This window comes from Hypanus sabinus, chromosome 8 (assembly GCF_030144855.1).
Source record: "Hypanus sabinus isolate sHypSab1 chromosome 8, sHypSab1.hap1, whole genome shotgun sequence".
Lineage (NCBI taxonomy): Eukaryota > Metazoa > Chordata > Chondrichthyes > Myliobatiformes > Dasyatidae > Hypanus > Hypanus sabinus.
In genome coordinates, this window is record NC_082713.1 from 85009001 (window position 1) to 85032477 (window position 23477).

The 23477-nt window shown below is 40.2% G+C and overlaps 1 protein-coding gene across 10 annotated transcripts in view; it reads left to right on the top strand.

Annotated features, from left to right (window-relative positions):
- hdx (highly divergent homeobox) overlaps nt 1-23477 on the top strand; it is a 153722-nt gene that overhangs the window by 125955 nt on the left and 4290 nt on the right. For all 10 annotated transcript variants that reach the window (XM_059977461.1, XM_059977452.1, XM_059977454.1 and 7 more), the window contains 3 exons: nt 192-319; nt 16688-16783; nt 22978-23100. In XM_059977461.1, the coding sequence (XP_059833444.1) occupies nt 192-319; nt 16688-16783; nt 22978-23100 (347 nt within the window). The remainder of the gene's footprint in view (nt 1-191; nt 320-16687; nt 16784-22977; nt 23101-23477) is intronic.

The following is a 23477-nucleotide window of genomic DNA, read 5'->3' on the forward strand; positions in this document are numbered from 1 at the left end:
TTCAAATATAGATGTGCTCTCAAAAATACTTGCAAGCATTTTACATTTGCATACATACACACAGGTGCATTGGGTTTTCCCAATGTTCCTCTGTAAGGTTAATGTCACTTGAAACATGTTACTCTGGCATCTTACCCAACCTATTTCAAGGCCTCTTTACCTGTAGGTCGTAATTTACAATCTGTCTCTAGGCATTCCAAGTGAATTGGAACAAAGGGAGGATGAAGACGAGGAAGAGGAAGAAGAAACTACTGAAGAGAATGGTGATGGAGGAAGTATTAGTGATGGGTCGTGCAGTATTCCGACATTGGAAAAAGTGGTAAATATTTTTGTTATTTCCTTAAGAATTGTTGAGCAGAACTAGTTTAGCAGAAATAATGGGATTAATTTCCGCCCTATTTAAATACTGCTTTTCCCATACACATCTCAAATAAAATGAGGAAATGGACAGTACAATCACATATTTGACAGTTTTGTTCCTTTGATCAGATAATTTCTTGCTCGAATATTGATTTAACTATTTGAGTTGCTCTTACAGATACAGTGCATTTCTATTTGTTGATTGGGTGCACCAGTTACATTTTACTAATTACCGTTCTCAAGTAGGTTATTGTTTCTGTCTTTGAAATCTTTGCCACAGATCTGAATTATTGGCACTAAAGGGTATTTATTAAAACAGTACTGAAGCATAGAGTAACAAGTTGCAGACTATGGTTACAGCTCCTTGAAATTCATGTTTCTAATCAGCCAGCAGGTGAATGTTACAGGGACTATTTTGGTAATCATTACGATCAAAGTTGCTGTTCTTCCTTTATGGAAGAATTCAAGATCCTAATGAATTGGTTTCCACTGGTATTCCTATCAGCATCAAGTTTGACTGAAATAGTTTGAGATCAAAGGAATTGGATAAAAGAATCAATAAACATCTTGCTTGCAAGTAGATCCTATATTTTCAGTTAGTGCAAGACATTTTGAGACTTAATAAGACCTCTCAGTAACTGCTGTTGGTTTCCATATGCAATTTCTTTCATTAATAAATGCAAACATTGTAGTAAGTGTTGTAGATCATTTTTGTTGATCATATTCATCAATGAAACATCCAATGTAGCAATTTCCTTTGTTGCATACAGACACAACACTTTTAAAAGCATGATTTCTCTATCTGTTTTTGCTAAAGCAGTTAAAAGTAATCTCACTCCTGTTTTAATGGGCTTCTGTTTTGAAAACCATGCTGTTTTATTTCATAGATTTATCTCTATGAGACTGAAATACATTTAATCTGCATCATCTGCTTGTGCTCATACTTCATTTTGTTACATTTTTTTGTAATGTATTTTTTTTATTGAAGTTCATCAAACAAATATTTTCATAAGATGTATTTCAGACATTGTACATATATATCATATAATCATTTATATCACAAAATGTCCACAAAATATTTATCTGGGGTATACACTTATAGAAAAGAGTGGAAAGAAAAAACAAGCAAAAGGAAAGAACTATGTACAAGTAGGGAGTGATATGCTTTTTTGCAACAGATTCATTGATTTGTGAGAATAACATCAGGCCTATGAGGCATTATGTAGTTAAACCATTTTTCCCAATATGAATCAAATTGTTCCAGCTTATGATTAACAGATGCTGTTATCTTCTCCATTTTGTAAATGTCCATTGTAATTTCCATCCATGCATTTAAAGTTGGGCTCTCCTGTGATAACCATTTCCTAGTAAGAGTCTTTTTACCAGCCACCAGCAGTATATTCATTAAATATTTATCTCTTTTCAACCATTCTTGAGGTATATATCCAAAATATATGGTCATACTTTCCAATGTATTTCCAATGTATTTCCAATGTATTTCACATTTAAAGATGTCTTGTAGGGCATTGTGTATCCCCCTCCAATAGTTTTTGATAACAGGACAGTCCCAAAAAATATGATAATGATTTGCATTTTGACTTCCACAATTTCTCCAGCAAACGGAGGTTATTATCATAAAGGGATTTCTGAGAGGGTGTAATAAAATATCTTACCAAGTTTTTCCATCCAAACTCCCTCCATTTCTGTGAACTGGTACACTTCCATTGATACCTCCATATTGTTGTCCATTCTTCCTCAGATATAATTATCCCTCCTTCCTTTTCCCATTTTGTTTTAATTGTTACATAATCCCGTAACTGGATCACTTACCAGCAAAGATAGAGAGGTCCGTTGAAGTCTGATGGTACTATTTTTAAAAGTATTTATTGATAAAGGGGCACAAAAATAAGATTAATGCAAACATACAGATAATATACGTCGTCAATACTAAATCTAAAGCGCGGGTATGATCATAACCAATAAAACGTAACTCTATCGTTGTCTAGGGGATAACGTATTGTCTGATGGAAATATAAAAGTCATTAGCTCGTTCAGGCTGCAGCGTTTTGGGTTTAAGAGAGGGAAGCGTTTAAACTTGCCCAAGTCTTTTATGATGCCAATCCGTTGAGTCAGGGGAGCGGGTTTCCCCGTTGTTAGCTAAAAAGCCGTTTTCCATGGTTTCAGCCACCAATTCCACCCACGGAATTGAACGCACGTGGCTTGGTTTCCGATGACCGTCTGCTGTTACGTGGTCGCTTAACGTTTCTTCTGGTGCGTCTGAGGGGTTGTACCTACAGCCCCTCTTTTATTCTGACTCGCAGGGTCATAGATGTCAATCAGGTTGGGGGTGATGCAATCTCTCCCTCAACCAGCCCACTTTGCCCGAGGGCATTCACGTAGCAGAGCATCTCAATCCTCAAATCTGTCTCCAAGAGACAATGGCCATGTCCCGTAGCTTTACATCACTATGGGAGGAGAGAAACGTGACATCCTGCACATCTCCCCCTCATGTCTTGAGCCCCCCCCCCCCCTTTTGATTCAACCCAACAGTGATCTGGCGATTCTCACAAAGAAGGGGGCTACGGACGTAACATAATATATGAAGTCGAATATGTTTTAAGATTTGACAACCCCTTATACATGCTTGAAATGATTCTACTACCATTATCTGAATAATATGCTTTTCTAAAGAGCTCTGTCAAGCATGTATTTGCCTTGGTTACATTTTTAAGCATCTTATTAACATATTGTCGCATCTGTAAATATCAATAAAAATCTTGTTTTTCTAATAAGTGTTTCTCTTTAAGCATTTCAAAACTGAACAGTGTTCCTTCTTTCATTATCTTGCAAAGAACTGTTATTCCTTTAGCTATGCAGTCTTTAAATCTAGCATCCAATTTACTTGGTATAAAATCAGTGTCATATGCATACCATTTAAGAATTGCAGTATCTCCCTCTAGATTATATTCTTTTATAGTAGTTTTCCATATTTTAAGAGTCAATTTCACCCATGGGTTATCAATAGTATTTATGTACCTTTGCAGGTTGTTATCAGCCAAAATTGCTTGTATGGGGATGGGAAGTACCTGCTCCTCAATGTTTTTCCATTGAGCATCATACGATGGGTTGCACCAACATATCACAGCTCTCAACTGTGCTGAAAAATAATAATCTCCAAGAGAAGGCAAGCCCCATCCCCCCTTTTCCTTTGCTAATTGCAAAGTTTTGAGATGAACTCTAGCCCTTTTACCCTGCCAAATATACCATGATAGCACCTTGTTCCATTCATTGAATTGATTTTGATTAATCTCTATTGGTAGGGTCTGAAAGAGATATAACAGTCTGGGCAGTATATTCATTTTAATAGACTCAATCCTTGAACTGAGACTGAAGAAAGGAATCAGGCTCTATCTTGCCACATCTTCCTTAATTTTTTTTATATAAAGGCTGATAATTACATTCTGATAGTGTTGCCAAATCTTTTGGCATAATGATGCCCAAATATTTGAAAGACTCTGTGTGCCATGCCCAGTGGTATCGACTTTCAATTTCTCTTGGTGGGCTACAGTAATATGAAAATAATTGGGTTTTATCTATGTTGATCTTGTATCCTGATAGTTGACCATATTGTTCAAAGGATTGCATCAATTTAGGTAAAAAGTATGTTGGTTGCCCTAGGTAGATCAAAATGTCATCCGCATAACAAGCCAATTTATGCTCTGTCCCTTTAATAGTAATTCCCCTGATATCTTTATCTTGTCTGATGTATTGAGCTAATGGTTCCAGATATAGCGCGAAGAGTAGTGGTGACCATGCACAACACTGTCTCATGCCCCTTTCTCAGGTAAGAGTATTTGATAAATATCCATTGATTTTAATCCTAGCAGTAGGATTGTCATGTTGTGTCTGTATAGTTTTAATAATTGTCTTGGAAACCAAATCTATGTAAAACTCTGTGAAGAAAATTCCAATTAACCGAATCAAATGCTTTTTCAGTATCCACGCTTATCACTATTGCTTCGATTTTATTTCTTTGTATATGATCCATAATGTGAAGTGTCCTTCGTATATTGTCTTGAGTCTGGCGTTGTCGTATAAAACCTGTCTGATCATTACGTATCGGTATGGGTAGAAACTCCTCTCATCGGTTGGCCATGATGGAGGGAAATAACCTATCATCTACATTAAGAACGGATATTGGTCTAAATGACCCGCATTCCATTTTATCCTTGCCTTCTTTTGGTATAGCTGAGATTATCGCTTCCTTCCAACTGGGTGGCATTTGTGCCTTTTTTAGAGCCCAGTTCAGTGTGGGGAGTAAAACAGGAATTAACTCATTTTTAATTCTTTGTACTGCTCTGCCGTATACCCATCTGAACCTGGTGACTTGCTTAATTTAAGCCTACTAATTGCAGCTTTTAATTAAACTTTAGTTATGTCAGCAGTCATCCTTCTATTTTGTTCTTCGCTTAAAGTGGGTAACTCTAGAGAATTCAAGAAGGTGTCAGTTTGGGTTATGCTTCCCCCAGAACTTTGGAATATAGCGTTTTGTAAAACACTTCAAAAGCTTCTTGAATTTCACTTAGCTTATTTTTTATCATTTTTGTTCTTGTGTCCCTAATTCTATGTATTTTCTGCTATCTTTTTTTCAGTTTCCACTCCAGTATTTTCATAGATTTCGATCCACTTTCATAATGTCTCTGTTTCAGAAACATTAAGTTTTTCCTGATGTCTTGCGTCGCCAAATTATTTATTTCATTCCTGATTCTTTTAATTTCCCCTAATGTATCCTGTGCCAAATTCAATTTGTGTTTTTTCTCTAGTTCCTTCAGCCTATTTTGTAATTCCTCTGTTTTATTCCTTTTTTCTTATATGATATCGCTATAATTTTCCCTCTTAAGACCGCCTTCAGAGTATCCCATAAAATGAGAGGTGAAACTTCTCCATTATCATTATATTCTAAGTAGAGACCGATTTCTTTTTTAATTTGTTCCTTAAAGTATGGATCATTGAGTAGACTTGAATTTAGTTTCCAAATAGTATTCTTTGGTTGTAGGTCAAAATCAACAGATAAATATATAGGTGCATGGTCACTTACATCTATTATCCCAATTCCACAGGTGTTTATTTTGTCCTTGTCTTTTCCAAATGTTATGAAATAGTCTATTCTTGTATTTACAGAATGTGGAGAGGAATAATGAGTGTAATCCCTTCTGTCAGGGAAAAGGTCCCTCCATGTATCAATTAAACCAACATGCTCAAAAAATGTATTAACTTTCTTGTGTAAAGATTTTGTTTCATAGGTTTTTCTTTTGGAAGAGCCTAAGTTTGGTTGTAATTGTAAATTTAAGTCTCCCCCACATATCAGGAGTCCTTCTGTTTCCATTACCATAATATCAGTAATTTTCTGAAAGAAACCAATATCACTTCCCGGGGGTGCGTATATATTCAATAGAGTAACTGAATTGCCATCTATGTTCCCCCTTACCAGAATATATCTGCCTTCTTTATCTCCCATTTTGAATATTTTTTCAAAATTTAGCTTACTTGAGATGAGAATAGCAACTCCTCCTATGTCCTGATTTATATGAGGAGAAAAACAGATTAGTGAAGCCCATTCTCTTTAGTTTTTTATGCTCATTATCACTTAAATGAGTTTCCTGTAAATATACTACATTGGCTTGTTCTTTTCTCATTTTGGATAAAATTCTCTTACGTTTGATTGGATTTAATAGCCCATTTACATTAAAAGAAATGGATTTTACCTTGTCCTTAGCCATCTGTATTTATCTGTCAATGTATCATTGAAATTAGAATAAACCTTGATCGATCTACTCCCTGAACAAATAAGAACCAAGAAACTCAAATAATAACAAAAATAGCAACGAACGTGTGATTCCAAGGCTGAGGTCTCTAGTAAATGACCCTGCATTGAGCTAGAGGAAATGTCTAGCTGTGAGGGATAACCCCTCCTACTTGTGAGTTGAGGGCCCCCATTGCAGTATTCATAAAAGTCAGTGAACAAATCCATTGCGCGCGCACACACACACGAATATATATATATTCTCATTTTGGTGGGGGGAAAAGGGGTAAGTGAGCGAATAAAGAATAACAACTAAGTAATATAAAATCCACATTATAATAAGTATTTCGAGATAGGTATATCATCGTGTACTTTTGCTTCTGTTTAGCTTGTCAACATTTTCAAAGTTAGCCAAACCTTATGGCTCTTCTGAAGTGGGTGAGGACCGTCTTTGGGAAACTCCCGGTCTCTTCCTGATACGTTTCTCTCGGCCTCCTCCCATCTCCTGCCTTCTCATTTCTCGCACTATTTCCCAAACCAAGCGGGACAGTTCCTCAGCCAGACTTTCCTTCGTTTTGGTCATGTTGACTGGCAACCCTCTGGCCTTCATGTCTGTAGTCGCCTCTTCCACTATCTGGTACAACCACGTCCCGTTGTCATAAAACACTCGAAGTTTAGCAGGGTACGGAGTTTGAAATCTAATCTTATTTTGCTTTAATACTCACTTTACTTTGGAGTATTCTTTGCGTTTCTGGAGGACTGCAGGGGGGTTAATCTTGGTTGAAATATATTAATTTCTCCTCTAAAAACACTCTTCTTACTCCAGGCCCTTTGTAGAATCTCTGCCTTGGTGCTGTACCGAAGAATTTAATTATTATTGACCGTGGCTTTCTATCCTGGGTAGGCTTTGGGCCTAACGCGCGGTGGGTTCTTTCGACTTCCAGCTTCATTTGTTACGTATCCTGTAACTGGATAACTTACCAGCAAAGATAGAGAGGTCTGTTGAAGTCTGTTGTCACTATTTTCAAATGTTTTATTCGTAAAGGGACACAAAAGTAGGGTTAATACATACATTCAGATAGTGCACATTGTCAACACTCAATCTAAAGCGTGGGTATATTAATCATCATCATTAAGAAGTGAGCTCTGCTGATGTCTAGGGGTTAATAGATTGTCCGTTGGAAATATAAAAGTCACTCAGAAGGCTGCCGGCCTCAGCCCTTTGAAAATCGCTGGGTTTTGCATGGGGCGACCGAGAGAGAGAGATTGGGGGAGAAGAGAAAGAACTTGCCGAGTCTCGATGAATCTTCCGTGAAATCGGGGGAGCGTTGGTTTCCTCTCCCCGATGTTAGTTCAAGCGGTTTTCTGTGATTCCAGCCACAAATTCCAATCCCGGAATTTAACGCACGTGGCTTCCTTCAGAATGGCTTCCCGCTGCTGCGGGATCACTCTCTCGTGCCTTCTTGGTGCGTCTGAGGGGCTGTCCCCCTGAGACTCTCCTTTATACTTCCTCACGGGGTCGCAGGTGTCAATCAGGTTCGGATGATGCAATCTCTCTCTCAACCAGCCCACCTTGCCCGAGGACTTTTCACGTGGTCTCCATGAGACAATAGTCGCTGTTGTCTTTATGCTGTATCCCTGGTGGTACCTGCAATTTGGCACGTCTCTCTCTCTCTCTCTCTCTCTCTCCGACTGGGTCTACTGACCCCCCCCCCCCCTTCGACGGGTGCTCTTGCGATTCTCACAAAGGAGGGGGCTGGGATCATAACACCTCCCCCCTTAAAAGACGTTTTTCCAGCGGTTAAAACGGAGTGATCCACAGTCTTACAGGAGTTTTGGATCTAACACAATACACAAGTTTTTCCTTTCACAAAATACTACCGTTATACATTCAAGTCAGTATCTAAATAGTTAACGATTACAGTGTCCCTTTTTTCATATCTTAACATTGCGAACAGTACATCAGACTTCAATTCAATAACCACCTATTTAATTTAAGCAACAAAACTAAGGAGGTGTGACCTTAGCTTAGGTGCATTTACAAAAGTTTATGCGAATACTAATCGTTTCAGTCGTTTAACTTAACCGGCAGGTCTCCAAAGGGCTGTCTTTATTATTCACAGGCTTTGGCACAACCCTGTTCAACCTGTCTGGCTGTCTAACAATGGCATCTCCATTAACCGTCACCTGTTTTCCGGCGAGCCCCCCCGTGGGGAACTTGAGTAGTTTTGCATGGTGAACTCCCGCCCGCCCCACTGATCGGGGTTATTTTAGCAACACCATGCCCCAGACTTAGACCATTTCCACCCAACTCTTTGATTTTACCCAGGTGGCTGGCCCTTTTATCAGTCCCCTTCAGGCTATTGGTGTTTGATTCGAACTCTTCGCTCAAGTAACCTGTCGAAGGCAGCCTTTTTACACCCCATCCTGGCATAACAATAGAGTGGGGGGCCCCGCTATTCCCCGGCTCACTCTGTGAGCGATCTGCCAGGTTTAAGATTCCTTCCTTCGATTTGGAAACTACAGGCTTTTCGTTTCCTTCGCCAACAATCCTCACCCCCACCCCCCCTTCTTAAATTCTGCATTAACTTTGAACACTCCTTCGAGTACAGACGCCGGGGAGCTCCCACTTTCCCCGGTTACCAAGGTTAACCCTTTTCCCACTGAACCGAGTCCATCTGACCCACAAGGACGGCCGCCCCGTTCCACTGAATCAGATACCTCAGACTTCTTCTGAGCTCCGTTACTAGGTTCAGCACCTCGTGCATCCCCATCTCGGACACACTCAAACGGGACATTGGCCTCTTCCAGGCTTTCAACACCTGTACCTTTTTCAAATTCTAACCTCCCCCAATCCTCCCAGTTACTCTCTGGGCGGCTCCCACCCGGGGAAGGCGCAACCCTGCAAGCTGAAACAACCTCCTCGGCCTTTTCAGCAGACTCCTTCGAGGCAAGGGTATCCTTTTCATCTAGGACTGCCCTCCTCTCATTATCGGGAACACCTTTAGAACTCTCAAGTTCTTCAAACAATTCTGCCAAACCAGACAGATCATCCATGTCCAACTCTGGACCTTTTAACAGCTTTATCTGTTTCTCATCTTTATTTCCTACCTTTAGGACTTTTCTCTTCGCTAAAGGCAGATCTATCTCCTCTCCCTTACCCCCTTTCACTTTACTACTCTTCGTCTTACCACCCTCGAAACCCTCATGGCACAGGGTCGGCAAAGACGTCTCGGCCAAATCAAAACTGACCAGATTTAAACTGCTCTCATTCACAGCTCTCTCTCTCTCTCGACATGCTGCGAGTGACCGCGCCGGCGAGACGGTCCTTGGGTGCTAGGGGCGGGGCCACCACACTCGCCGGTCGGCAGGTCGGCAGCATTGCTGACCAAACCTTACCCCCTGCTAAGTCATTTCCCAGCAGGATGTCCACGTCATCTCTCGGGAATTCTGAGGGCACCTCTATTTCAACTGATCCATACACCAGCTCACAATCCAGAATGACCTTATATAAGGGCACCATTTCTATCCGTTTATTTATTCCTTCCACCTTTACCATGCCCGTTTCCCGACCAAATTCTCGTACCTTACGGCTAACCAGGGATAATTCAGAGCCCGTATCCCTCCAGATTCGTACGGAAACTGGGGTGTCTCCCTCCGTCACAGACACGGTTCCGTGTGACAGACAACTCCCAGAGCCCTCTCATACTCTGTCTACCCTCGGCTCTCTGGTCGATCTGCTGATTACCACGGCACACCCGATAGGGATGGTGGTTTTCCCTCTTCCTATCTCCTTCCTTGGAGCAAAGCATCGAGATGCAATGTGCCCCTCCTTTCCACAATTAAAACAGGTCAAACCCGGAGCCCTCTGGCCGTCTTGCCTTTCCCCCCCAACCTTACCGCTAGCTCCCGGTGGAACCTCTGCCTCACTCGTCGGACTTTCTCGATCGTTCCCATGGTCTCTCTGGGGACCTTTATTCGAGGGAGTCTTTGTCTTGTGGGTTAGGGCATATTCATCCGCCAACCTGGCAAATTCTGAAATGGACTTATCCGGCTTCTCATTCAAATACACCCGGATCTCCTCCGGAACACAACTTTTAAATTCCTCAATCAAAAACAACTCCCTGAGACGCCCATAATCCTCGCCCACTCTTTCCGCGGTGCACCAATGGTCCAAGAGCACCCCCTTCTCATGGGCTAGCTCGGTATACGTTTGATTCCACCCTTTTCTTAAATTTCTAAACTTTTGTCTATAGGCCTCAGGTACCAGTTCGTAAGTCCGGAGAATTACCTTTTTTACCTCATCATAATTCTCCGCTTCTCCCTCTCCCAGGGACAAAGCCGCATATGCTCGTTGGGCCTTTCCCTTTAACACACTTTGTAACAACGCCACCCACTGCTCTTTTGGCCACTTCTGATTTACTGCCACCTTTTCAAAAAGCAAGAAATAGCTATCAACATCTGTCTCCTCGAACGGGGGCACCAATCTCAACTCCCTACTAACATTAAACCGCTCTGCTTGGTCTAACCCTTGATCTCTTCGTTCGTTCTTCATCTTCTCAATTTCCCGGTCATGTTGCCTCTGTTTCTCTTTCTTTGCCCGTTCCCTCTCTTTCTCGGCCCGTTCCCTCTCTTTCTCTTCTACTTCTAGCTTCTTTAGGTAAATTTCATGCTGCTTTCTCTCTCTCTCTCAGCCGCTTCCAGCTCTTTTAGCTTAATTTCCCGTTCCAACTTCAATTTCTCCACCTCTAACTGAACCGTCCCACTTGCTGGTATCTCTTCAGGGATATCTCCCAATACCTCAGCTGCAAACACCTTCTTCCCAATGTAATACTGGGTTATGGCCCTTCGTACCTCCCGCTTTTTCCTGGACGACCTCACTTCTGTGAGGTTCAACCCCTTCGCTAAATTTAACAAGTCTGATTTGGTGGCCGCCTCTAGCGCCCCCACCGTCGGGTTTTCCATAAATTCCCCCACGTCCATCTTTGCTGGTTTCCCGTCTGGCTACCCGCGTAACCAGATTCAAGTTTTTGGACTACAAGCCCGATTCACTGGCCTCCCAATTTGGTGTCAAATCCCGAGACGAGAAACCCAAGTTGTTACGTATCCCGTAACTGGATAACTTACCAGCAAAGATAGAGAAGTCTGTTGAAGTCTGTTGTCACTATTTTCAAACGTTTTATTCGTAAAGGGACACAAAAGTAGGGTTAATACATTCATTCAGATAGTGCACATTGTCAACACTCAATCTGAAGCGTGGGTATATTAATCATCATCATTAAGAAGTGAGCTCTGCTGATGTCTAGGGGTTAATAGATTGTCTGTTGGAAATATAAAAGTCACTCAGAAGGCTGCCAGCCTCAGCCCTTTGAAAATTGCTGTGTTTTGCGTGGGGCGACCGAGAGAGAGAGATTGGGGGGGAGAAGAGTAAGAACTTGCCGAGTCTCGATGAATCTTCCGTGAAATCGGGGGAGCGTTGGTTTCCTCTCCCCGGTGTTAGTTAAAGCGGTTTTCTGTGATTCCAGCCACAAATTCCAATCCCGGAATCTAACACACGTGGCTTCCTTCAGAATGGCTTCCCGCTACTGCGGGACCACTCTCTCGTGCCTTCTTGGTGTGTCTGAGGGGCTGTCCTCCTGAGACTCTCCTTTATACTTCCTCACGGGGTCGCAGGTGTCAATCAGGTTGGGATGATGCAATCTCTCTCTCAACCAGCCCACCTTGCCCGAGGGCTTTTCACGTGGTCTCCATGAGACAATAGTCGCTGTTGTCTTTATGCTGTATCCCTGGTGGTACCTGCAATTTGGCACTTCTCTCTCTCTCTCTCTCTCTCCGACTGGGTCTACTGACACCCCCCCTCCCTTTCGATGGGTGCTCTTGCGATTCTCACAAAGGAGGGGGCTGGGATCATAACACTATCCTGGGTAGGCTTTGGGCCTAACGCGCAGTGGGTTCTTTCGACTTCCAGCTTCATAACCAGGGGAAGATCCAGCACGTCCCGCAGTAACTTTCCGACAAATTCCGTCGTAGATGAGCCCTCCGCTCCTTCGGGAACGTTGTAGATTCTGATATTTTTCAGCCATGATCCCTCCAGGTCAAGCAGTTTACCTTCTTAGTGATGTATTATTTTTATTGTCTTGCTCAGTATCCGTTCCATGTTTTGAACGCGATCTTTCACCTTCTGAATGAGAGTCTCTGCCACCGCTATTTTTTGATTGACGCTGGCGAGCTCTGACTTAATATCACAGAGCTGCTGCTCTATTTCTTTCTGGAACTTCCTTATCTCTTTCAGGATTTCGAAGATATTCGCCGCTTCGTCTGAACGAGGCCCAGCAGCCGCCTCACTAGCACGTGGTCGGGTAGGAGAGCAGCTCGTTGCACTCCTCTCGGACGCCATCTCCGCAGTGTCACTTTTTTAATTTCCATTTCTTCTCCCCATTCTTGCCCTTTTCAGTTCAAATTTTTTTCAAAAAATATTATATTTGACGGGTTAACGGGGCTTAATATGCTTTTTTCTGGAGGAGCTAGTGACTTAAGCTGCCATTCTCGATGAAGACGTCACCGGAAACCTTGTTACATTTCCAACAGCAAGACTGATCACTGTTAATCCAGCTATGGATGAGTGGGACAATTTTGACTTTCAGATTAAGGAGGATAAGTCCTTACCCACGGACTGAATTGCCAATGCTCTTGTTCCCTTGGTACTATGGGTTGCTCCTCCTCACCTTTGCATGCTTGCCTTGCGGTTCACTTTGTCTATATGCTTCTAACTCTGATGTGCTCTGACGCTCTCAGTCTTGCCCTTAGACTTTCACTCACCACTCCAAAAAAAATCAAATGTAAACATTAATTGTTATGATGAGTGTAAGTAAGAAAGGCAACTGCTATTACATTATTTATGTTGGTTTTATATTTAAATCTGCATTTAATCAATCCTGATCTAGTTCGAGAAATTCTATGGAAAGAAGTTAGCAATGCAGTATTTTCAAATCAATTTTCAAGATATTGTCATCCTTTGTTCTTGATGAAGTGTGTATTTCTCTCTTTCATCCCTTCCTAGTGTTACTATCGCTTGATTATTTGGGCATGAACTATGGAACATCATGTTTTGAAGGGAATATCTCTCACGTTATCCAAGGCAAAACTGTGCTTCATTGCCAACTATTGTATGGTACCATACAGGAAGAAATCTAGTTTTGTACTCAATTATGTTAGATCTATAATTGGAAATCTGATAAGAGTTAGATCTTCTCTTTTTTCGAAAAAAAGTTTGAAGTTATCAAAGTACATATATCTCACCATATACAACCCTGAGATTCATTTTTTGCATGTGTACTCAATAAATCCAATAATAGAATAATAACTATCATAGAATCAATGAAAGACAATTTGTCTTTTGTTTGACCAATGTGAAAAAGACAATAACTGCAAATACAAAAAGAAAGAAAGTAATAATAGTATTAAAATAAGCAATAAATATCGAGAACATGAGATGAAGTGTCCTTAAAAGTGGGTCCATAGGTTGTGGGAACAGTTCAATGATGGATGAGGCAAGTGAAGTTGAATAAGTTATCACCTTTGGTTTTAGAGCCTGATCGTTGAGGGGTAGTAACTGTTCCTGAACTTGGTGGTGTGAGCGTATGTCTTTTGTACCTTCTTCTTGATGGCAGCAGCAAGAAGACAGCATGTCCTGGGTGGTGGGAGTTCCTGATGATGGATGCTGCTTTCTTACGACAGTACTTCGTATAGATGTGCTCAGTGGTAGGGAGGGGTGTACCTCTGATGGACTGGGCCATATCCACTACTTTTTGTTGGATTTTCCCTTCAAGGGCTTTTGTGTTCCCATGTTGCAGCCAGTCAATATACACTCCACTACACAACTATAAAGGTTTTTGTCAAAGTTTTAGATGTCATGCTGATCTTTGCAAACTCCTGAGGAAGTTGAGGCACTATTGTGCTTTCTTCTTAATTGCACTTATGTACTGGGCCCAGGATAGGTCCTCCAATGAGGACTAACTAATGAGGTCAATAATCAGTTCCTTGGTCTTCCTGACATTGAGTAGGAGGTGGTTGTTGTGGCACCAGATTTTCAGTTTCCCTCCAATACCACCTTTGATTCATCCAGTGATTGTGGTGTAATCAGCCAACTTGAATGTGGAACTGGGGCTGAAAAAAAGAATGTGCTCTTAAATAATTTATTGGTGTTCAAGTTTTTAGTCTGAAATGACACATCATTTTACCTTATTTCTTAGGTATATTAATAATTCCTGGCCACAAATTCCTGGTTGCAGATCAACGATTTTGGAACATTGAGTCACAACTGTAATAAAATAATGAACAAATGCATGTATCAGGGAACTTTTAAAATCAGTTGGCAACTGAGCACAATGAAATTGGAACCAGGTTTCTTAAATAAATTTTCACTAAATACAAGATTTGTTAGGATGACCCAGTTCATTTCGAGTACAGTACACTGAGACTATAAATGAGTGAGGTTATTTGCTTTAGATTTTCAGGAACTGTAATTAATTCAAAGTTCAAAGTAAAATTTATTATCGGAGTACATACATGTCACCACATACAACCCTAAGATTTTTTTATCTGCAGGCATACTCAGTAAATTTATAGAACAGTAACTGTAAACAGGATCAATGGACAACAAACTGTGCAAATGTAAATATAAATAAATAATGAGCATGATATAACAAGATCAAAGAGGCCCGAGTGGTGAGGATCTTGATGCTGGATGCTACTTTTCTACAGCAATGTTTCATATAATGTGCTCAGTGATTGGGAGGGTTTTACCCATGATGTACTGGGCCGAATTCACTACCTTTTGTACGATTTTCCATTCAAAGGCATTGCTGTTCCCATACCAGGCTGTTATGTGGCCAGTCAGCACACTTTCCACCACACATTTATAAATTTTGCCAAGGTTTTTGATGACATGGTGAATCTCTGCAGACTCCTGAGGAAGTGGGGGTATTGTTGTGCTTTCATTGCAATTATATTTATATGACGGGTCCAGGACAGGTCCTCTGAGATAGCAGCACCAATGAACTTAAAGTTACTGGCCCTCTCCACCTCTTATCCTCCGATGATCACTGGTTCATGGTCTTGTTTCCCTCTCCTGAAGTCTACAGTCAGTTCCTTGCCTTACTGACATTGTTGTTATTATACCACTCAGCCAAACTTCCAATCTCCCTCCTGAAAGCTGATTCATCACTACCTCACAACTGGTATCATCAGCAAAAGTGTATATGGTGTTGGAGCTGTACTTAGCGCAATGAAGTATTGAGCACATTATTTAAATAACCTTGCAGCTGATGACAACCATGATTAAGAGGTTGTATCACTGTCGTAGCAACCAGTTTTCCAGTTGTAATAAAATTATCCTGAAATACAATGATTCTGTCTTCCTAATACTGAGATTAATACTCCTCTGATATTTCTATAGCAGTTATCAAGTTGGTTTCTTGTGGCAAAGTCTCAGTTCCTCCAGAACTCTGTCATTTCCTCTGAATTTAAAAGTTCATTTTTAACAAAAGTCAATTTTTGTATTTTTCTCAGAATAGCAAATCTAATATGATTGTGTCATTTTTTCTTTTGTATTTGCAGTTTGTCGTCTTTTACACACTGGTTGAACAGCCAGGTTTGTGTGGTCTAACATTAACTCTATTACGGATTTATTGAGTATGCACACAGGAAAATGAATCTCAGAGTTGTATATGGTGACATATATGTACTTTAATAAATTTACTTTGAACTTTGAAGTTATTTTTTTCTTTTGCTTGTGTTTTGAAACTGTGGAGCCACATAAACAACTTGAAAGTTATGCAACTGTGAGGAATTAGAATGAGACATCAGTGAGCACTCAGGAAATATATACAAATGCATTATTTCTATGTACATTGACAGAGAAGTTCATCACCTCCAATGAACAACGGAGAAAATAATTTTGTATATATTAAATATGGTTGTAGTGATATTTACAATGTGATAAATTCCATGAGCTTTCCAAATGCTCATGACTGTTTGGATTTGCTCGATAGTGAATATCATCAATAAAGATTTGTGTACTTGCAAAACTAAAAAGTTTGTGATTTCTGTATTTGACTGAATTAATGTAATAATAATCCTGACCAGAAAACAGAGGATGATGTTGCTGCAGGATATATTACCACAAATGTGCAGTAGTTTGCCTTTACGCAGATTAGATTACGTAATTGGTTTAGATATTTGCGTTAATGGACAGATGTTCAGATACACCTAATAAAATGACCACTGAGTGTAATATAATGGGTTAGGAGAGGGAGCTATCCATGAGAAAATCTCACTCGATCTGACAACTGGCTTCAAGAAGCTTTGATATCCTCTGAGCTACTGTTTGAAAAGGCCACATCAATGAAAAAGGAAATTATTTGTGAGGCAAATGGAACGTAGTTTGAAAGGTCAAGTGAATAAGATTGATCAGCCTTAACCCAATGCAAGCTCTAACAAAAGCTTTGGGTTTTGTTTTAACAGAAATTAGAAGTACTTGATGATGATGCAGTTGAGATGAGCAGTTGTGATCGCATAGCTGTTGAAGTTGAGCAGCTTCAAAAATTACTGAGCTTAAAGGTAAGATATGATACCTGTTAACATTTAACAACATTGGATTACTGTCCAAAACCTGCTGAACCAGCTTGTTTAGCTGCTAGATGCAATCAAAAGATGTTTCCCAAGGTTAAGATTTTAGAATTACTAATATATCTGCTTCATTGCTGTTACTTGCAATTGTTAGTTCTGATCTTAATGTTACAGTATTCGCAAAATCGTTGAAAAGTTTTGTATTCAAAATTTCCCATTCTTTGATATTGAGGTTGGGTATAAAAGAACTTATGATTTATTTTAACAGAGCACATTACTGAATATGCTTCTTTCTGATATTCAGTGTAAAGCACTACACGGTAACTTTTTGCCAATTGGCTACATTTCAGTCATACATTTCAGTATGTTATAAAATATAAAATAGTTTGTAGAGTTGTAGCATTTTATTGTCCAGTTAAATATCAGCAGTAAAGCCTTATTTAACATAAATTTGAGCAGTGAAATTTTGAGTTCAGTTTTCCCAAGAAAAATTAAAACAAGGAGACATTGCATGGACAGAATAATAATCACTGGGGAAAGAAAATACAAGTAATAGCCCCAATTTGTTTTAACCCTGTTGTATTGTAAAGGTTTACATTATCTTCAATGTATTTTGTGTATTTTTTTTCATTGTGGGATTTTTTTTATTTTGTACAACACCCAATCAATGTTTCAGCAAATGTTCAATCCTATTGCTTTGTTTAATTGTCAGGGTAGATGCTCTGATTTAATAACTCAAATATTTATTCTCTTATACAATGTGCAAAATTTTGTTTTAAGATCACATATTCCTTGAAACATTCTGTGCCCTCTAGTATCATTGTGCTTGGAATGGCCAGGCAATCTGATCAGAATGACCACCATAGCTTATTATCCATCCTCAGTGAAGAATGAAGGTAGTTCTGCCTGGCTCAAAATTGCTGCATCTCTTCATTCATCTGGCATTTTTGGCACCGTTAATTACATCATTATTCTCTAGTACCCTCAACTCTGCCTTGTAGAACTTGTATAGCTATATGCATTATAATTTCTTCAGTTGATGCACTAAATTCTCTGGTGGTTTGTGTTTTTACGCTCTTCAACCTAGTCTTCTCTGCAGTTCCTCAATTAGATGCTTCCTCATAGCAACATTTAAAAATGATATTAGTTTCCAGAGTTCAAATATTTGTAGCATTCAGAATAAGGTGGACAAACTTATGTCGCAATTAGAGATTGGTTGGTATGACATTGTGGGCAGCACTGAGTCATGGGTGAAAGGCGGCCATAGTCAGGAGCTTAACATCAAGGGATATATTTTGTATTGAAATGACAGGCAGGAAGGCGTAGGTGGTGGTATGGCTTTGTTGGTAAGAGAAGGATTACCTCTTTAGAAAGAGGTGACGTAGGGTCAGAGAATATTGAATCTTTGTGGATGGACTTAAGAAACTGCAAGGGTTAAAAAAAACATTCTTGGAATCATGTACAAGCCTCCAAATAGCCAAGATGTGGGATTAGAAACATAGAAAACATACAGCATAATACAGGCCCTTCAGCCCTTAAAGCTGTGCTGAACATGTCCCTACCTTGGAAGTACCTGGGCTTTACCCATAGCCCTCTATTTTTCTAAGCTCCATGTAGCCATCCAGGAGTCTCTTAAAAGACCCTATCGTTTCCACCTCCGCTGGCAGCCCATTCCATGCACTCACCACTCTCTGTGTTTATTTATATATATATAAAAAATTACTCTGACATCTCCTCTGTACCTACTTCCAAGCACCTTAAAACTATGCCCTCTCGTGCTAGCCATTTCGGCCCTGGGGAAAAGCCTCTGACTATCCACATGTTCAAGGCCTTTCATTATCTTGTACACCTCTGTCAACTCACCTCTCATCCTCCATTGCTCCAAGGAGAAAAGGCCGAGTTCACTCAACCTATTCTCATAAGGCATGTTCCCCAATCCAGGCAACATCCTTGTAAATCTCCTCTGCACCCTTTCTATGGCTTCCACATCCTTCCTCGAGTGAGGCGACCAGAATTGAGCACAGTACTCCAAGTGGAGTCTGACCAGGGTCCTATATAGCTGCAACATTACCTCTCGGCTCCTAAACTCAATCCTACGATTGATGAAGGCCAATGCACCGTATGCCTTTTAAATCAGAGTCAACCTGCCTAGCAGCTTTGAGTGTCCTATGGACTCGGACTGCAAGATCCTTCTGATCCTCCACACTGCCAAGAGCCTTACCATTAATACTCTATTTTGCCATCATATTTGACCCACCAAAATGAACCAGCTCACAAATATATTTGAGATTGCAAAGGGAGCTGGAAAAGGCACGTAATAAGGGTAATGTCACAATTGTAATGAGGGACTTCGATATATAAGGGGGTTGGGAAAATCAGGGTGGTGCGGGATTGCAAGAGAGGGAATTCGTTGAATGCCTACAAGATGGACTTCGGAGCAGCTTGTGCTTGAGCCTACTCATGAATGGCTATATTAGATTGGGTGTTATGAAGTAACCCAGATCTTATTAGGGAGCTTAATGTAAAGGAACCCTTAGGAGGCAGTGATCGTAATATGAGTGACTTCATACTACTGTTTGAAAGGGAGAAGCATAAGTCATATATCTCGCAATGGAATAATAGGAATTACAGAGGCATGAGAGAGGTGTTTGCCCAGGTGGGTTGGAGGAGGTTACTGGTGGGGATGATAGCAGAGCAGAGATAGCTGAAATTTCTGGGAATAGTTCACAAGGTGTGACATAGATATGTCCCACAGAGGAAGAAGTTCTCAAATGGCAGGATTAGATAACTGTGGTTGACAAGGGAAGTTAAGGACTGCATAAAAGCCAAGTAAAGGGAATGGGAAGTTGGATGATTGGGAAGCTTTTAAAATCCAACAAAAGGCTATTAAAAAAGCTATAAGAAGGGAAAAGATGAAATATGAGGGCAAGCTAGCCAATAATATAAAGTGGGATACTAAAAGTTTTTTCAGTTATAAAGAGTAGAAGGGAGGTGAGAGTTGATACTGGACCACTGAAAAATGATGCTGGTGAGGAAGTAATGGGGGACAAAGAAATGGCAAATGAACTTAATGAGTACCTCCCATCTGTCTTCACAGTGGGAGACACTAGCAGTGTGCTAGGGGTCTGTGAGTATTAGGGAGCAGGAGTGAGTGCCATTGTTGTTACAAAGGAAAAGGTGCTAGGCAAGCTGAAAGGTCTTAAGGTGGATAAGTCACTTGAACCAGGTGAAATACAAACCACCTGAGAGAGGTTGCTGAAGAGATAACGGGTGCATTGGTATGATCTTTCAAGAATCACTTGATTCTGGCATGGTCCCAGACTGGAAGATTGCAAATGTCACTCCATTCTTTAAGAAGGGGGGAAGGCAAAAGAAAGAAAATTATAGACCAGTTAGCCTAACCTCAGTGGTTGGGAAAGTGTTGGAGTCCATTATTAAGGAAGTGGTTTCAGGGTACTTGAAGACTAATGATAAAATAAACCAAGGTCAGCATGGTTTCTGTAAAGGGAAATCTTGCCCAGCAAATCTGTTGGAGTTCTTCGATGACGTAACAAGCAGGGTGGACAGAGGAGAGGCAGTGGATGTACTGTAAATTCACTGGATTTTCAGAAGGCATATGATAAGTTGCCATACTTGAGGCTGCTAAACAAGATAAAATCATATGGCATTACAGGAAAGATACTGGCATGGATAGAGGAATGGCTGACAAGCAGGAGGCAGCGTGTGGGAATAAAGGGGGCCTTTTCTGGTTGGCTGCCAGTGGCTAGTGGTGTTCCTCAGGGATTAGTATTGGGACTGCTACTTTTCACATAGTTTGTCAGTGAGTTAGATAATAGAAATGATGACTTTGTGACAAATTTTGCAGATGATGCAAAGATAGGTGGAGAGGTAGGTAGTCTTGAGGAAACAATGTGATTGCATCAGGACTTAGACAAATTGGAAGAATGGGCAAAAAAGTGGCAAATGGAATAGTGTTGGGAAATGTATGATAATGCATTTTGGTAAAAAGAACAATAATGAAGACTTTTATCTAAATGGGGAGAAGGTTGAAACATCAAGTGCAGAGGGACTTAGGAGACCTTGTGCAAGACTGCCAGAAGGTTAATTTATAGATTGAGTCTTTGGTAAAGAAGGCAAATGTAATATTGGCATTTATTTCAAGGGAATAGAATATAAAAACGAGATAATGTTGAGCCTTTATATGACACTAGTCAGGCTGCACTTGGAGTATTGTCAATAGCTTTGGGCCCTATATCTTAGAAAGAATGTGTTGTCATTGAAGAGAGTTCAAAGGAGGTTCACAAAGATGATTCTGGGAATTAAGGGGTTAACATATGAGGAGTGTTTGGCAGCTTTGAAATTTAGAAGAATGTTGGGTGGGGAGGAAGCTGATCTCATTGAAACCTGTTGAATATTGAAAGGACTAGATAAGGTGGAAGTAGAGAGGATATTTCCTATGGTGGGGGTATCCAGAACTAGATGGCACAGCCTCAAAATTGAGTGGGAACCTTTTAGAACAGAGGTAAGGAGGATTTTTTTTTTAACTAGAGAGTAGTGAATCTGTGGAATGCTCTACCACAGACTGCAGTGAAGCCAAGTCCATGGGTATACTTAAGGCAGAAACTGATGGTTTCTTGATCTGTCAGGGTATCAAAGGATCTGGTGAAAAGGCAGGTTTATGGGATTGAGCGGGATTTGGGATCAGCCAAGATAAAATGGCAGAGCAGACTGGATGGACTAAATGGCCTAATTTTGCTCCTATGTCTTACGGTCTTATACCATTCCTGACTCTGCACTCCTCCATGGTATCCTATCTTGTACGATGACTACCTTTAAACAAACTATAGGATTAATTAAAGTCTGTGCTTTAAATTTTGTTCACTTTCTTTGACAGACACCTGACATAATCTTGATGTTTCGTCTTTGTAATGCTGAAGTTTTATAAGGCATTGGTCAGACCACATTTGGAGTGCGTGAGCAGTTTTGGAAGGATGTACTGGTATTGGTGAGGGTCCAGAGGAGGTTCTGAGGAGTGACAGGATTAACATCTAAGAAACATTTGATGGTTCTGAGCATTACTCCTTGGAGTTCAGAAGAATGAGATGGGGTCTCAATGAAGCTCATCAAATATTGAAAGATCTAGACAGAGTGGATGTGGAGAGAATATTTCCTGTTGTGGGGGAACATAGGAACAGAGGGTACAGCCTCAAAATATAAGAATGTCCCTCTAAAACAGAGATGAATAATTTTTCTTGAGCCAAAGGGTGGTGAATCTGTGGAGGCCAGGTAACTGGGTATATTTAAGACAGAAATTGATAGGTACTTGATTAGTAAGAGTGTCAAAGGTTATCAGGAGAAGACAGGAGAAAGGGGTTAAGAGGGATAATAAATCAGCCATGATGGAATACTGGAACAAACTCAATGAGCTGAGTTATGTCTTATGGTCTTTTGAAACCTAACAGGTCGTCTGATTCTGCTGCTACCTGTATTGCTTATGTTGCTAAACCTTTCATCCTTTTTTTTTCCTGCCAATATGTGTTTGGCTGGTCTCCCATTTTCCACCTTCCAGGGAAGCGCAGCAGTGTGTCATTCCAGTTATTTTGAGAGTTGAGTGTTCCACTAATATCCTGAGAAATGTGATGTTAGTCAATGTCACCGAAAGCAAATGAACACTATTTTGCCTCACTTCAAAGACTCAGACACAAAAGTCCAGGCTGGCACTCCAGTTACTGACAAATTGTTACAATATCAGAGTTCTATCATTCAGAAAAAAACTTACACCGGGGCCATTTCTCCTTCTTCAGGACAAAGATCCTGTGATGTTATTTTGAAGAATAGTAGGAATGTAATCGCGATTTGTGCTGGTAAATATTTATTTCTCAATCAATCATCACTGGCTATTACCTGTTCTTGCTACTTGCTGTTTGTAGGAATTGATTTTAAAGACCTTCAGGTTAAGTCAGGGAAGACATTAAATGGAAATCTTTCTGTTCATTTGTCAGTGACTGGTTGGGTCATACTTAATACTAAAGATATCGTGTTAGTATGAAATCAAAATAATTTTTCTCTGTGTAATGCTTAGACAGTTTGATACATTCAGAGGCTACAACACTTGTGACTTTTTTCTATATTGCATATAACTTTCCTCAAATATACAGTTATTTTCTTTCAATGTATGTTTTCAGAACGATGAAATGAAGTACCTTGAGAATGAGTTGGAGAGACAAAAACAGAAATACCTCCATCTTCGGAATTTCACCACAAGTTTAGTTCATGCAGTTAAATCAAATGACAAAGAACAACAACAGGTAACTTTTATTGCAGCAGGATCTTCTTCATGGCATCAATCCCAACTAAATTGTTTGCTAAATATGTTCTGTTGTAAATCTCAGAACATAAAGGTGCACAGATTATTGCCTCCTTAATTACCTGGTGTACTTGCATGTTTGCTTTCAATATTTGTTCGACAATATCACCATGTCCTTTGTAAATCAGCATTTCTTAATTTACCTCCACTTAAATAATACTCTGCTTTTATTTTCCCTTCTGAAATGGGTGACATTTATCTACATAATACTGTATTTGCCCACTAATCAACTGTCTCAATTGAATTGAGATACTTAGGAAAGGTTATTGTTTAAAAATAAAACTTATGATCCAAAGCTTTAAGAAGGTAAGAAACAGT